Source organism: Esox lucius, chromosome 16 (genome assembly GCF_011004845.1).
Source record: "Esox lucius isolate fEsoLuc1 chromosome 16, fEsoLuc1.pri, whole genome shotgun sequence".
Taxonomy (NCBI): domain Eukaryota; kingdom Metazoa; phylum Chordata; class Actinopteri; order Esociformes; family Esocidae; genus Esox; species Esox lucius.
This window is the reverse complement of record NC_047584.1, coordinates 2640137-2657382: the sequence shown is the minus strand read 5'-3', so window position 1 is coordinate 2657382 and position 17246 is coordinate 2640137. Positions and strand designations below refer to the sequence as shown.

General features: G+C 42.3%; 1 protein-coding gene across 5 annotated transcripts in view; it reads right to left on the bottom strand.

Moving 5' to 3' along the window:
- Positions 1-17246, bottom strand: part of clybl (citrate lyase beta like) — a 130354-nt gene that overhangs the window by 93651 nt on the left and 19457 nt on the right. For 2 of the 5 annotated variants that reach the window (XM_034286721.1, XM_034286723.1), the window contains exon 2: positions 7399-7470. The exons of 1 other annotated variant lie outside the window; for it this stretch is intronic. In XM_034286721.1, the coding sequence (XP_034142612.1) occupies positions 7399-7470 (72 nt within the window). Of the gene's footprint in view, positions 1-3216; positions 3292-3450; positions 3493-7398; positions 7471-7685; positions 7844-17246 lie in introns of those variants that run through there. 2 more of the 5 variants (XM_034286722.1, XM_034286724.1) reach the window with 2 other exon arrangements.

Sequence of the window (17246 nt, the reverse complement as noted above, 5' to 3'; positions counted from 1 at the left end):
ATATATCACAGAGCATCTTGGCCTGTGTGTGTAAAGTTATATAAACAGTAAAGATGGTCACAGTGTTTTATAACATTCCTGGTCATGTTATAAGTGCTTTGTAATTTTTATTCAAAGAGAATTCCTACTGGAATTGATAGGAGGGAGTAGGCCTATCTAAAAAAGCATAGCTGTATGTTACAGTGACTTTTGATTTGTTTACAGTTGAAATTCTATTAAAAACCTGATTTTGATGCTTTGGTGTTTTCATCCTGTACAACTGACAGTATATTTCTTCCGTAACTCCATCCACTGCTTCTTTTGACAGTATTTTTCTTTTGACACGTTCACAAACTTGAGAGCTCACAGAGTAGACAAAGAAACAAAATGTAACCCTGATATTACTAGCAAAAGTCTGAAAACAGGATGGCCATCTGGTCGCTATGCTTCTGTTGTCCATTGAACAAATGACAACAAATGTGTTATGATAGATTTTGATCAAGAAGGACCACCTCCCGTGTGGTGCAGGGATCAAGGGGGATTTTGTTCTAGCATTAACTGACCACTACTGTCCAGGTTCTATCCTTGACTGTGCCAGTGGTTGGGAAGCTCCATAGGCTAACAATTTTGCAGGTATGACACGGGCAGATATATTGTCAACATAGATTTTTGGTCTCATTGTGCTCTAATTACTTTCAGGCAGCTCGAGGGCTGGCAAAACTAAATCAGGTTATTTGGTGAGCTACTGCGTGCGCCCTAAAAGACGTTGACCTAGCAGACTGGAATGTGAAAGGCAGCATGGAAAAAAGCAAAATGGCTTGGCATCCACAACTATTGTTTTTCCACATGTCCCTGAGTGTTCAACCCTGGATGGAAAAAGTCTCACCTGGTGATAGGATGAAAATTATTTGCAGTGTCTCCCAAATATGTTTTTCAAGGCAGAAAGACCACTTAAATATCTATCATGGCCACCCACACCAAACTCTTAAACTGAAACAAATAAAGAAGGCCACACTTTATTTATATTATATCATCTTGAAAAATTTTGCTGAATCACTGCATTTCAATTCAGTGTTAAACCACAGATTTCAATCCAAAATGCGGATGTTTAATCAAATATGATTTTAAAACTCTATACTTTGCATCATTATAGTGCTTCAGGTTGTTTTTATATATTGTGTTTTCTAATGTGTGTTTTATGTATAATGCTTTCCTGGTTAAAGCACACTTGAGCTTTAACCAGGAAAATTTGGCTAAATAAGGAATAAAGGGGATGATAGGGGACAGGACATATCTTGCCTGGTGGAGAAAAAAATAAACAGTGGAAAGTTGAGGTCGCAAGGTGGGCCGGGGGTAGATTACAATGTCAGTGATGTTCACTGTATGACAGACAAACTCAGTGAGTCAGAGTAAAGGGTAAGGGATATGTCTTGCATACTGTAAAACTACAGGAAATCATTAAGAAGATTCCACTGGTACTTCCTGAGGCGGTTTCCTGTACTGAGCATAGGACAGGCGTTGACATAGCTGTGATGGAAACATCTGCTGATTGACAGAGGTCGCACAGGACGGGATGATCCATCACTTTGTTTGAAAGGGAAAATGCACCTGTGATGTTTTCAAGAGGTCTCTAGTGACATTGTCAAATAGTAAGGTCAGACATTCATGGATAATGCTTAGTTCTTTTACAAACTACAACTATGACAGGATCAACTGATCCTGGATTTATAGCTAGGGCAGCTTGTGTACAATTACACAACCAAACAATGCCTAGCAATTCAATCAGTGGCAAATTCAAGCAACAGAAAATAAGTTAACTCTGTCTCTTAAACACAGGCATGATTCGTGCCAATATCCCATGACCCAAAGATAAAAAGCTTAGACTGACTTCTAAATGCTCTAAAAGGTATCAGCGGTGTGCTTTACCCCCTTATCTGCAATTGATTGAATTGGGACCTAAGTCAGCCATTCAGGTCACAGACTTCAGTTCACAAAAGCCAGCCCTGCGGTTCCATCATTCCCCTAAAGAGCTCCTGCAGTAAAGGACTTCAAAAGACCCTTATCGCTGTCACGTCCTCTCAGAGGAGAACGAGCTAATAGAGTCCGGCTGCAGAGGCTTATACCAGGCTAGCGCTAGCATGCACATGCTTTCAACTGAGCCTTGTAAAGGGAAGCGCTCCCGGTCCAGGCCTCTCAACCTCACTAGGCCACTTCCTTCCCCTATAAGTGAAGGAATGCTGTGTCAGGCTTTGCAATACAGTACAGGATTATGCTGCTGTAAAAGCGGGTTAGAGACGCAACGTTCAACTTGCCTTTGAGCATGAGGCATGAGCCTAGCATAGAACATGCATCAGAAGGGGAATCAAAACCTGTTCATCCTCATTTTCTTTATACTGTACTAGGTTTCATTCACACTGAATATAAATTAGCATACACAACGATCAGCCAGAACATTATGACCACGGTCAGGTGAAGTGAATAACACTGATAATCTCATTACCATGGCACCTGTCAGTGTGTGGGATAAATTAGTCTGCAAAGGAACATTCTGTCCATCAGTGTTAGAAGCAGAAAAAATGGGCAAGCGTAAGGATCTGAGCGACTTTGACAAGGGCCAAATTGTGATGGCTAGATGACTAGATCAAACCATCTCCAAAACTGCAGCCCTTGTGAGGTGTTCCCAGTCTGCAGTTGTCAGTACCTATCAAAAGTGGTCCAAGGAAGGAAGAGTGGTGAACCGATGACAGGGTCATGGGTGGCCAAGGCTCACTGATGCACGTGGGGAGCGAAGGCAGGCCCGTGTGGTCCGATCCAACAAACGAGCTACTGTAGCTCAAATTGCTGAAAATGTTCATGCTGATACAGGTAGAAAGGTGACAGAACACACAGTGCATCTCAGTTTGTTGTGTATGGGGCTGCGGAAGCCGCAGACCAGTCAGGGTGCCCATGCTGACCCCTGTCCACTGCCAAAAGTGCCTACAATGGGCATGTGAGCATCAAAATTGCACCACGGAGCAATGGAAGAAGGTGGCCTGGTCTGATGAATCACATTTTCTTTTACATCACGTGGATGGCTACATGTGTGTGCGTTGCTTACCAGGAGAACACATGGCACCAGGATGCACTATGGGAAGGTGGCAAGTCGGCGGAGGCAGTGTGATGCTTTGGGCAATATTCGACTGGGAAACCTTGGATCCTGCCATTCATGTGGATGTTACTTTGGCCCGTACCACCTACCTAAGCATTGTTGCAGACCATGTGCTCCCTTTCTTGGCACCCTTTCATTGACCTCTTTCAGCAGGATAATGCACCCTGCCACAAAGCAAAAATTATTCAGGAATGGTTTGAGGAACACAACAACGAGTTCAAGGAGTTGACTTAGCCTCCAAATTCAGCAGATCTCAATCGAGCATCTGTGGGATGTGCTGGACAAACAGGTCCGATCCATGTCGGCCCCACCTCGCAACTTACCGGACTTAAAGGATCCGCTGCTAACGTCTTGGTGCAAGATACCACAGCACACTTTCTAGTGGAGTCCATGCCTCGACGGGTCAGGGCTGTTTAGGCAGCAAAAAACACACAATATTAAGCAGGTGGTCATAGTGTTATACCTGATCGGTGTATTAATATTAGCACAGTAACTAACCAGTTTACTGAGTTTTAACCCCCATTTGATGTTTCATCTGAACATTTTAGTGTAGGTCTAAGAACATTACAAAGCCAATCTCAATAAGACATCTAGGCCTATTTTTAAGAGTGTTCTCTTTAACCTACCACTAAAACCTGAATCTACTGTACAGGTTCACACATGAAACATGCATACTACCAGCCTTTTGTCTGACACACTGCTCCATCCCCTCCCTCCCTCTCTATCCTCCATCTATGCAGTGGCTAACACAGTGGAACGCGAAGGTCCCTCCTCCAGACTCTGGCTGCATCCTGTATTTTCCAATTATCACCTTTTAAAGGCCAGCTGGGTGCATTCCAACCCGTCGGGGGGCAATTCCATTTGCATTGCTCTGAGACAAAGTCATGCCCAAGTACTTTCACGCTAAAGTTCATTACAACTAGCCTAGGAGGTTGGAAGCCTAGCAAGCTAAGCTATGTCTAGGCTGTCACAAAAGCTACTTAGACTGGGTTGTATGACTTATAAAAGCAGGATCCAGGGCTTAGAATGACCTGTTTGCACTCAATACATTGTTCAGCTGGAAAAATTATCATTCTGACTTTGAGAACACAAAAGAGGATTTCACAGAGAAACACAACAAGATGAAGGTTTCTGTCCAGATGAAAAGGCCTGGCAATGGAAAGAGGATGGACAAAACTGCAGATGAACTACGAATGCAAGTGTCCTATATGTACTTAAAATCCCATGTAGGAATGCTGATGGATCACTAAAATGTATGCAAAACCATTAAGATGTTTATTATGGGAAGTCCAAAATATAAAGCCTCTCTGCCAAACTTCCTCATTCTGAGCTGATCAATGGTCCTTCTCCGGAGATTTACACTTGCTTAGAATTCCAACTCATTAAATCCATTTCTTTTTTTTTTGCCTCATTAAGCAATTGCTAATCAGTTGCGGGCAATAATATTTTACAACCGTTTGACATGGGTCAATATATTTTGCCCATTGAAATTCTTCCCTCTCATAGCAGTGGTGGTTTTAGAATTTTTTTACTATGCCATTTCGATTTACACATTAATAACCAGGTGTCTGTAGGGCTCCCCTCATTCTCTCCTGTCTGGCTGTAATGCTCACTAGCGCAAAGCAGTGTTTGATTTCTCCTCTCCCCTCTCCTCGGACTGCATATAGCAGCATTTAACCGGGAATTAATTTGCGTGTTTGAATATGCCCTGCTGGGGTGCGATGCTGCTGGTGCATAATCAAAAAATCCACAACAAGGCAGACTGGCCTTGTGGGTATATTCGCAGCACTGAGCTGTGCTGTAGTCGGGGCAGAGAGGAAACCAAGAGCAGTGGGGGTTGCAGTCGACGGGTGCGAAAAGACGAGGACATGACAACTCGAGGGGCAGAGTAATGACACATCAGGCAGCAGAGTGGACGGAAGTCGAGCATGGGACAAAAGGACACAATGCTTTAGCATGTGGTGTAATATATGGAAAGTATGTAACCTATGGATGGAAGAAGTGAATGCAGGTGGATGAGGGGGCTCTTTGTGCGCTTCACCCTGGGGAGTTTGTGTGTGTGTATGGGGTGACACAAAAAAAAGAGAGACAGTGTTTTTGTGTCCATATTGTACACTTGTGAGTAACAAACATCACTAAAACAATAGTAAAACAAGGAAATCCAGCCTGTGGGCAAATCAGACAACTCCTCACTACAAAATAGCATTACTACTGGCAAAGTTTTATGGGTAGGGTTAGGGGTTTTGGGCCTAACCCTACCCATATAAAATTTTATTAGATATATACATACTGGTTTTATATAAATTATTGAATGGGAATACTTTTTGGGTACCCTATAGGGATAGTAAAACGTGTGCGCGCGTGCGTGCGTGTCTGGACAAGCAACCTCAGCCAGCAGTCCCTTAACACGTGTGTCTAATGCTCCTATTTAGTGTTTTGGTGAGGAGGGTTAGCGACGCGTGTCTGCAGGTTTTTGGGAGGACAGCATGGAGTGTCACCTATCCCAACAGCTGTGGCCGTGAAGGAGAGACAAAAGCCTGGAAAGGAAGTAGTGCATCACTGCAGATGCCACTAAAAGGCGTGGCGATTCGCCTTTGCCCAAGCCTACGTTGCTTTCTGATTGGCCGGGACGTCACAATAGTTAATGAGGCAGAGGGGACACAGGTGCCAGTTCACCGACTCAGGGTGTGATGGTTTTAGGGATGGGACTGGGTTATAAAATGTGTCACAGAAGCAACTTCAAGCAAGGTAAAAAGTAAACCTTTTTTTAACTGCAAAACTTTTCATCTGAACCAAACATGTTTGCCCATGGTGGAAATAACCAGAAATAGACCTTTTGGACCAGAATGTCAAAACAGTCAATAGATAGAGATCTACCACTATACACACAATGACACTGATGGTCGGTATATTATAGCAACAAGGCATATCTAGGATTTGTGGCAAATGGCCAATATATCACAGAAAAGGGCTGTATCAAGATTAAGAACTGCCCTTAGTTGGAATCAAGATTAAGAACTGCCCTTAGTTGGAATATTGCCACTATCTGAAAAACCCTTGTACCTTATTACTTACAGACATACAGACAAGAAAACAGACAAACAGCGGAAAGCACCCTCTGTGGTTTGGTACACTTATTGTTTTGTAATCCAATGATGGGGGGGGGGGGGTCTGTGTCAAACCGCATAGATCAAAGCCAGAGTGATCAAACTGGTCTTCATAGGTGTGTGTATCTGTATTGGCCATTTCTGCAATTTAAGAATAGCATACATAGAGCTTCCAAGTGCCTGTATTAACCGCTGAATCATGGGAACATATAGCCTAGCCATGCCCTCCAACACTGACTGACAAAAAAAAAGACCTTTCGAATAACACAAAATCTCTTTCAATTACGTTCTAAACAGCGCTTGAAATAACAATTGATTAGGGGCAATTTCATTAAAGGGATTTGTTTGATTCTGTAATAAGCTGTGACAATGGTCCAGTGTAAAACATTATTCGTTAGACAAAACAAAACAGTCACACACAATGATTAATGGTATATGGATTATGGATTAGGGTTATGGATTAGTTATACATCATAAGGACAATGGCCTTATGGCCCAGGTTTTGCAATTTCCTAGAGATTACAAATATGTAAAATATGAACACATTGCCAAGCCCATTTGTAACACAGTACTTGAAAGGAGGGAATTGGGCAGGGGTATGTTGAAACATCACACAAATGTAAGACGTTAGAGTAAATGTCTCAAAAGTCCTCGAAAAGAGTAAACCCAACCAAAAGTAATTCCAACTATTCACGTGTTTCCAGCAATTTAGGGTTACTAGTAAATTAAACTATAATGCAAAAGCAATGTTATCAGACGTTATTTAATTTCAGCTCTTGCCAACAGATGTCACTACAAAATGTAAAGCACACAGTTACAAATAAATTGGAAGATACAATAACAACACAGCAAAGAGACAGCAGTGTACTGCCGATGACCTCAAAATCCTGATGCTAATATATCCTTGGTAGTCAATTATTGTGTAGTTAGTTGATCCTTAAGGCATTAGGGGATACAACACCGTGGCTTTAAAAAGCCTGACAACACTTGCATAAGGCCTTGTTAGTAAACACTGAAAATTGCATAACCAGGCCATTGTGGTGGGACTACTATCCATGATGCCTGCTTTGCTGTCCTTTTCCTCACCCCTACTCCAGAGCTGTCACTGATGAGATTAACCAACAAGATGCTGAAATAAACACTAAAGAGTCCCACTGACCTTACATCAAGAGAAGGCAGACACTAAACACTGGTGTAAGGTCAATGTTCTCCTTCCAACCCCTACTGGATAGCACCCTGGAAAACAGAAGTAATTGTCAATGTCTTGGGTCCATTGAGCACCTTTACCTTGAATCTTGTAAAAAGTAAGCTGATACCAGCAAGTTTAAGCGTATACAAAAACATCTACATTGGAGTCACTTAGAAGATGCCATTATATAGAGCTACTGTACTTAAAGGAGCAATTAGGGTTAAGCGCCTCAGTTAAGATCACAAAACAAAGTTTTGTTTACCTTGTCTGTTCAGGAATTCGAACTTGTGACCTTTCGTCTGAGGTCCGCGGCCACACGTCAGGCCACATTCAGTGACAAGGTGTAGGGTCATACCTCGGCCAGCCCAGTACAGTCAGATCCCAAGGTATGTTAACATGGCTACTATTTTAACCCCACACATACACCTGGGCCTCTATCCCCACACCCACCTCTGAACCTTTCAGCTCCTTAGCGACCCCATAATTGCACAGCGATTACGATTGACGTCAGGTGAACACCTCAAACAACGCCTTATCCTTTCTGTGAGTTACACATAAATGTTGAAAATCCAGTCTTGTAGATTAAGGTCAAAAAAATGTTTGGCAAAGATGTGGGCTGTCTTTGTTGTGAACTGGTCCAAAGCCAAACATTTTAACATAACAAACCCCCCCCCCCATCCCCCCAAAAAACTATTGTATTGTTTTATGGTCCAAGTAGAGTGAGAACCGGTGGCAGTGCGTTGGCCCTGGATTAAATTACGAGTAGAAATTGGATTAGGTGAGTCAGAACGCAGGGGGTAATTACTCATTCAGCAGACGGAGGGCCCAGGTGAAAGAGCTCTGTTAAAGAGGACGATTTCTTTTTTATACAGCTGGGAGCTTTGATGCTCTGGGTCGGTTTTAAAACCTGCATCCTATGAGTAAAGACATCCGCAGGTCCTTCCACGCGTTTAACTGGGACAGAGAGCTGCCCTCCTTGGTGGCAGTTAATAAATGACATGGGATTTGTCTAATGATGCCTGGACTAGATCAGACCAGATCAGGACTTGTTTGGGCGGGGCCTTGCCAGACATGTCACTTGCACATTTTATACCAAACAGTTGGAAATTAGTCTCACACTCCAGTTCCATTTAAGTGTAGACCTATCATTCTATTTAATACCTTCACTTGGGAACCATTTGCAGCGTATATTACCTTCTGCTGTGCTCAAAGAGATGGAGTTGTTTCTACACTACAGCTACAGGCGCTCTGCAATTTCTCCCCCTCTACAGGCTCTGCAAAGACTGGTACTGACAGTTGTTTCCAGTTGCTGAGTGAAAAGGGCCATCATAAAGCCTGGCTGGAGGAAACAGGATAAGCGCTTGAGCCAAGGCAGTAAAAAGCTCTCTGGGAAACTTGAAAGCCACACAAATGAAGTCTGCCGTCTACCATCTGGAAACAATAAACAAACAAAACCCAGCAGCCAAACAAACACGCGAGACAGAGAAAGAGAGAGAGTGTTCATGGAGAGGGGTGAGAGAGCGATTTAATGTTTTAAAGTGGAACTGACAGCTTTTTAGCTGAAATTAATGAAAATCTATTCATATACACCCCAGGAATAAAAGCAAGTTAACACACAGACATGGTCTTTTTGTGTTTCTTATACGTAGAAGTAGAATAAGGAGGTTGTGAAAATTCTTAAGACAGTTTTTAGTGAGAAGGTGAGCATCCATTTGAATATGACTAATAGACATATTAACAAAGCCATTTTAGTGCAGTCCAGACTATACAGAGCATTGTGAAATAAGAACTACAGCAGGCCTATATAAAGAGAAGCCATTTGCCACACACAAGTCTTCATGTACTGTGAACTGAGCCATGGGTTTATAGGCAGTAGCAAACACGTAGCTTTAGATAATTAGAATGACTTTGCAAAAGCTACAAAATGCACCCACATATTTTCTTGCCCATATGTAAATATCACAGGAGCCATCTAACATGTGGCCAAGTAGCAGTCTGGACCTCAACCACAAATAGGATGCCTCTCTCTGTTAGTTGCATAGTAGGTCTTCCTGTCGGATCCATTCTGAAATAAACCAATGTTTTTCCCACCAGACCCAATATGCATACATAAGATAGATTAAGAAAACAGAGACCTTAACAGAATGGGCCCGTAGACAAACAGATCTGTTCTGAAAAATACCATGGGGGGAAAAAGAAAAACAGACCCCTTGCACATTTGAATCATAGAGGCCTGTTCAGAAACTAAAGTAGAAAGATAAATAACCTTAACAAATGTGACTTGGTCAGACATAAGTTCCCATTTATTTGCCATGTGAAATGTGATCAGGTTTGGACAAGATTACGGATTGGCAGACAGGCTGCACAAGAGGAACTGGAAAGACAGCCAGCACAACTTTGAATGGGTTTGGCTACAGTCCATCATTAGATTTTAGCTCATCTCGCTATAGCTAGTTAATGCAGAGATTAATAAAAGACTGATCCAATCGAGTACAATCGGCAAAGACCTTATCTGTGACTGGGTGAGAGACTGGGTGAGAGATAGTCTAACTTCATTGTTGTTTAATCAGTACTAGAACTTTTACAGATGTAACAAGGTTTGTGTGATATCAACATATTTGCATTAAAACATTCAGAGATAATCTAAAACTGCACTACTACGGGAAAAAACAGTGAACAAGATGGCTCTGTGTGGGGCAAATGGCTTAATTGCATTTACAGTGGGGAGAACAAGTATTTGATAATCTGCCAATTTGCAGGTTTTCCTTCTTAAAAAGTATGTAGATGTCTGACATTTTTATCATAGGTTCTCGTCAACTGTGAATTCCGTCTCGGAATTTAAAACAAAAATCCAGAAAATCACATTGATTTTTAAATAATTAATTTGCATTTTATTGCATGACATAAGTATTTGAGCAAGAATTCCAGCTCTCACAGACCTGTTAGTTTTTCTTTAAGAATACCTCCTGTTCTCCACTCATTACCTGTATTGACTGCACCTGTTTGAACTCGTTACCTGTATAAAAGACACCTGTCCACACTCTCAATCAAACAGACTCCAACCTCTCCACAATGGCCAAGACCAGAGAGCTGTGTAAGGACATCAGGGATAGAATTGTAGACCTGCTCAAGGCTGGGATGGGCTACAGGACAATAGGCAAGCAGCTTGGTGAGAATGCAATAATTGTTGGCTCAATTATTAGAAAATGGAAGAAGTTCAAGATGACGGTCAATCTCCCTTGGTCTGGGGCTCCATGCAAGATCTCACCTCGTGGGGCATCAATGATCATGAGGAAGGTGAGGGATCAGCCCAGAACTACACGGCAGGACCTGGTCAATGATCTGAAGAGAGCTGGGACCACAGTCTCAAAGAAAACCATTAGTAACACACTACGCCGTCATGGATTAAAATCCTGCAGCGCACGCAAGGTCCCCCTGCTCAAGCCAACGCATGTCCAGGCCCATCTGAAGTTTGCCAATGACCATCTGGATGATCCAGAAGAGGAATGGGAGAAGGTCATGTGGTCTGATGAGACAAATATAGAGCTTTTTTGTCTAAACTCCACTTACCGTGTTTGGAGGAAGAAGATACATACTGCATTGATGCGATTGCTTCCTGAGACGAACTGCATTGTGGGATTGTTGACGTGCTGTACTCTGCCTGCTGTTACCTACCTGGCTACCTGCCAAACTTTTTCGAATTTACTCGATATAAACTAATTGGTCAAAATTCTATTCTAGAGTTTTACCAACGCAATATTTATCTGTTGACCTCTTACCCAACTTTTCTACACCGGGACTCTTTTTGGACATAATTAACAGAACTACTCACCCCTGAACACCGGAGGCTAAGTATTATTACAATGCCTTTTCACTGTAATTGTTGTAGCAACAACACGGAGGAGAATGTTCGTCTTAAGTTAAAGATAGCAGAGTTAGAGGCTCGGCTTCTGACGCAAATGCCAGGCAAGGATTATGCTAGTGTAGAAATAGAAAAATCTGCGTCAGTGCCACCAGGTAGAAACGATAGTTTTGTTAGCCCCCCGGCACAGCTCCTGCAGCCGGGCAATAACTTTCTCTTGGTCACTGGGAAGAAATGCCGTCGACCAGTTAAACCTGAATCGTTGCTAAAACCAACTGAGACTTTGAACAGGTTTTCCCCACTGGAGTCGGAGTCAAGGCCCGAGCCGTCTTCGGAGGGGAATGGTCGGCAGGCATGTTCTACCGGTGGACTTGAAAAACTGAAAACTTTAGTCATTGGCGATTCCATCACACGCAGTATTAGACTAAAGAATCAGCCGGCGATCGTACATTGTTTACCGGGGGGCAGAGCCACCGACGTAGCCGCAAATCTGGGGTTGGTGCTAGCGAAGTCTAAAACTGGCAAGTATAGAGAGTACAGAGATATTGTTATCCACGTTGGCACCAACGATGTTAGGATGAAACAGTCAGAGGTTACGAAGCAGAACATAGCATCAGCGTGTAAATTAGCTAGAAAGATGTGTCGGCATCGAGTAATTGTCTCTGGCCCCCTCCCAGCTAGGGGTGGTGACGAGCTCTACAGCAGACTTGCGCAACTCAATCGCTGGCTGAAAACGGAGTTCTGCCCGTCGCAGGAGGTAGAGTTTGTAGATAACTGGCCTTCTTTTTGGGACTCTCCCAGAAATAGGGCCAGGCCTGATCTGCTGAGGAGCGACGGACTCCATCCTAGCTGGAGTGGTGCTCTTCTTTTGTCTAGGAACATTGACAGGAGTCTCACTCCTATAGCTTTAACATGAGATAGGGTGCAGGTCAGGCTGCAGGCTGTTAGCCAGCCTGCTAGCATAGTGGAGTCTGTCAATAGCATAGCCAGAGTAGTTAGTACAGCTTTACCTATTGTCACTGTGACTTGTTCCAGGCTGAGAAAAGTTAAACAAGGTAGTGCTAACAAAAACAACCTTATTAAGATAAAGCCTTCCTCCACCTCGGTCAAAAATAAAAATAATATCACTTCGCATCTCAAAATGGGACTCCTAAATATTAGATCTCTTGCTCCAAAGGCAGTTGCGGTAAATGAATTAATCTCTGATCATAAACTAGATGCTATTGGTTTATGTGAAACGTGGCTAAAGCCTAATGAATTCACTGCCTTAAATGAGGCCTCTCCTCCTGGCTATACTAGTGATCATATCCCTCGTGCGTCCCGAAAAGGAGGGGGTGTCGCTAATATTTATGACAGTAAATATAAACTTACTCTCAAACATATCACAGAGTTTCATTCTTTCGAAGTTTTACTCATGAAAGTTAACCAGGCCGATAAATCATTTTACATAGCTACTATTTATAGGCCCCCCGGGCCATACACATTGTTCCTCAATGAGTTTCCAGAATTCTTGTCTAACCTTGTAGTCATGGCAGATAGTATTCTAATTTTTGGCGATTTCAATATCCATATGGAAAACCCCAATGATCCTCTTCAAAAAGCCTTTCAAGCCATAATCGACTCAATGGGTTTCATCCAACATGTCTCAGGTCCAACACATTGCCACAATCATACCTTAGATTTAGTCCTGTCATGAGAAATAGATATTGTAGATCTAATAATTTACCCCCAAAATCCTGGATTATCGGATCACTGTCTTATTACATTTACCGTTAAAACAAGAAATCCACTTGCCCCCCAAACAATGAGTTTCAAAAGCCGTACTATAAATTCTCGGATTACAAATAAATTCCTTGATATTCTTACTAGTTCGCTCATAAATGACAGAGTAAATAAATCTGTAAACGATCAAATCGAGGATCTAAACTCAATACTGCGAAATACATTAGACAAAGTTGCACCACTAAAAACTAAAGAAATACGCAATAAGAAACTTGCTCCTTGGTACACCGACAATACTAGAGCACTTAAGCAAGCCTCCAGAAAATTGGAGCGAAAGTGGCGCTCCACCAAGTTGGAAGTATTTAGACTAGCCTGGATAGACAGTACAGTACAATACCGAAAATCACTCACGTCTGCTCGATCAGCTTATTTCTCCAAACTGATTGAGGCGAACAAAAACAATCCAAAATTTCTCTTTGATACAGTTGCAAAGTTAACAAAAAAGCAAAGCTTAGCAAGTGAAGTGGGTCTTCACTTTAGTTGTAATGAATACATGAACTACTTTGATGAAAAGATCGTCACCATTAGAAAACAAATAACTGAATCCTTAAATAGTTATGGTCCTAAAAATCTCAGTTGTCCAAAAAATTTCCGGAACCTCCCTGATCAGGTGTCAATGGGGACACTTGAGTTTTTTGATACTGTATCGCTCGACACATTTACAAAATTTGTAATGAGTTCTAAACCCACAAACTCTCAGCTAGACCCGATTCCTACAAAATTACTTAAGGAGTTATTTCCTGTGCTAGGTCAGCCAATGCTGAACATAATAAATTGCTCCCTTTCCTCCGGATGCGTACCAAACTCATTAAAAATTGCGGAAATTAAGCCTCTTCTAAAAAAATCGAATCTAGATCCCGACATATTAAACAATTATAGGCCAATATCGAACCTCCCGTTCCTCTCAAAAATCTTAGAAAAATGTGTTTCCCAACAACTGAATGCCTTCCTAAAGACAAAAAACATTTATGAAATATTCCAGTCTGGTTTTAGATCCCATCATAGTACTGAGACTGCACTCGTGAAGGTAACAAATGACCTTCTAATGGCCTCAGACAAAGGTTCCGCATCCGTCCTGTTGCTTCTTGATCTTAGTGCTGCTTTTGACACTATTGATCACTCCCTTCTCTTAGAGAGACTGGAAACCAATATTGGGCTACGTGGACATGTTCTAGCCTGGTTTAAATCTTATTTATCTGAAAGATATCAGTTCGTTAGTGTGGATGGCATATCCTCTGACAAGTCAAAGGTATGCTTTGGAGTTCCTCAAGGCTCGGTTCTGGGCCCATTACTTTTCTCACTATACATGCTCCCTCTGGGCGATGTAATCCGAAATCACAATATTAACTTTCACTGTTATGCTGATGACACACAGTTATATATTTCAATGAAGCATGGAGAAGCCCCTAAATTAGCTATTTTGAGAATTTCTTGCTCTTAAACTCAAATAAAACAGAAATGCTCCTTTTAGGACCCAAAAAACAAAGAGCGTTGTTAGCAGATCTCACTGTGAACCTCGACGGCTGCATGGTCGTATCCCAAAAAACTGTAAAAAACCTTGGCGTTACCCTTGACCCTGACCTCTCCTTTGAAGAACATATAAAATATCTCTCAAGAGTTGCTTATTTTCATCTTCGAAACATCGCAAAAATTAGAAACTTTCTATCAAAAACTGATGCAGAAAAATTTATTCATGCTTTCGTTACTTCTAGATTAGATTACTGCAATGCTCTTCTCTCTGGTTATCCAAACAAATTAATAAATAAACTTCAATTAGTGCTGCATACAGCTGCTAGAATCCTAACTAGAACAAAAACATTTGAACACATTACTCCTGTCCTGGCATCCTTACATTGGCTGCCTGTTAGGGTTAGGGCTGATTTTAAGGTTTTACTCTTAACCTATAAATCAATACATGGACTTGCTCCTACTTACCTTGCTGAAATGATCCAGCCATACATACCTACACGTAACCTTAGATCGCAAGATGCAGGCCTTTTAATTGTACCTAGAATTTCTAAACAAACAGTTGGCGGCAGGGCCTTTTCTCATAGAGCTCCACTCCAGTGGAATGATCTGCCAATTAAGGTTAGAAATGCAAACTCAGTGCAAACTTTCAAGTGTCTACTAAAACTCATCTCTACAGCACAGTTTATAATTAGGTGTAGCCTGGCCCGGGGGCGTGAAGGTGACCAGTAGGCTTGATACTGTCCACCCTTGCTGTCTTGCCAGGTGGGCTCTCGTCGCCACTGGGATGCCCTCCCTCCAATGCCCTTCGGGGGAAGAGTCACTGGCTTGTTGTTGACTCTCTATTGCGCACTTGTGCAGTTGGGCTGTACGCTGCTAGCAATACTCGGCCCTCATTCAGGGGGGTTGCGGTTGGTGGGTGTCCCTTTGGTTGATGCCTGGCAATGTGGTTGGATTGATTTCCTGCCTGTTGGGCCCTGTCCGGGGCCTCCTTCGGGTAGGGCCACAGTGTCACCGGACCCCCCCGTCTCAGTTTCCAAGGTGTTACGCTGCTATATTATTGTGCTGGGGGACATGAGGGATGTACTACTAACTTTTCTCAGTTTCCTCCAATTTTAAATTTTAGAAGGAGATGAGGTCCTGGTCCACACCTGCGGATTACCTGGTTTGGGGGGACCGTTGCTGTTCCTGTCCTTGTCCACCTGGTCATACTTCTGACCTAGTCTAAAATCGAATATACTCTGGATTTAGCCAAGAGAAATGTATTTATTATTCCAATTGGACTCTTAATATCTCACCCGGCACAGCCAGAAGAGGACTGGTCACCCCTCTGAGCCTGGGTCCTCTCTAGGTTTCTTCCTAAAATTCGACCTTCTTAGGGAGTTTTTCCTAGCCACTGAAATTCAACACTACTGTTGTTTGCTCCTTGGGGTTTAAGGCCGGGTGTCTCTGTAAAGCACTTTGTGACAACTGCTGTTGTAAAAAGCGCTTTATAAATAAATTTTGATTGATTGATTGAAGAAAGATGAGTACAACCCCAAGAACAACCTCCCAACCGTGAAGCATGGAGGTGGAAACATCATTCTTTGGGGATGCTTTTCTGCAAAGGGGGAAGGACGACTGCACTGTATTGAGGGGAGGATGGATTGGGCCATGTATCACAAGATCTTGGCCAACAACCTCCTTCCCTCAGTAAGAGCAATGAAGATGGCTGGGTCTTCCAGCATGACAACGACCCGAAACACACAGCCAGGGCAACTAAGGAGTGGCTCCGTAAGAAGCATCACAAGGTCTTGGAGTGGCCTAGCCAGTCTCCAGACCTGAACCCAATAGAAAATCTTTGGAGGGAGCTGAAAGTCTGTATTGCTCAGCGACAGCCCCACAACCTGAAGGATCTGGAGAAGGAGGATTGGGCCAAAATCCCTGCTACAGTGTGTGTAAACCTGGTCAAGAACTACAGGAAACGTATGATCTCTGTAACTGCAAACAAAGGTTTCTGAACCAAATATTAAGATCTGCTATTCTGATGTATCAAATACTTGTCATGCAAAAAAATGCAAATTAATTACTTAAAAATCATACAATATGATTTTCTGGATTTTTGTTTTAGATTCCGTCACTCACAGTTCAAGAGTACCTATGATAGAAATTACAGACTTATAACAAGCTTTGTAAGTGGGAAAACCTGCAAAATCGGCAGTGTATCAAATACTTGTTCTCCCCACTGTAGGTAGTTCAGATTGGCTGTGGAGCGAATGTTTGGGTACGGTCCAAAACTGAAATGGTTTTAGAAATGTTTATTCCTGGCTGTTGGTTTGCGCATTCAATTTTCCACTCAACATGGATATAAAATGTTTACAAAGGCTTACTCTACGTCATGCAGTTGTAATCGTTTGAAAGAACACGTCAAAAGAGTGATCCTTCCACTGTTTCTGAACATGTTTTAATTAGGGATGTTAATGAATAATCGAAGATCGATAATTTGTCGATAAGAATTTGATTGATGGACATTTTTATTTGATAGATGTAGGCAAGTTCAGTTTAGCATAAATTGAGAATGCAATGTAACTAGTTGGGCTGGGAACCTTCTGAATAATCTATAGCAGTGTAATGATCATGTTCACTGCAAATACATTGTGTTAAAACACCACGACTACGCCAATGATATACACTCACATAAAGGATTATTAGCAACACCAAACTAATACTGTG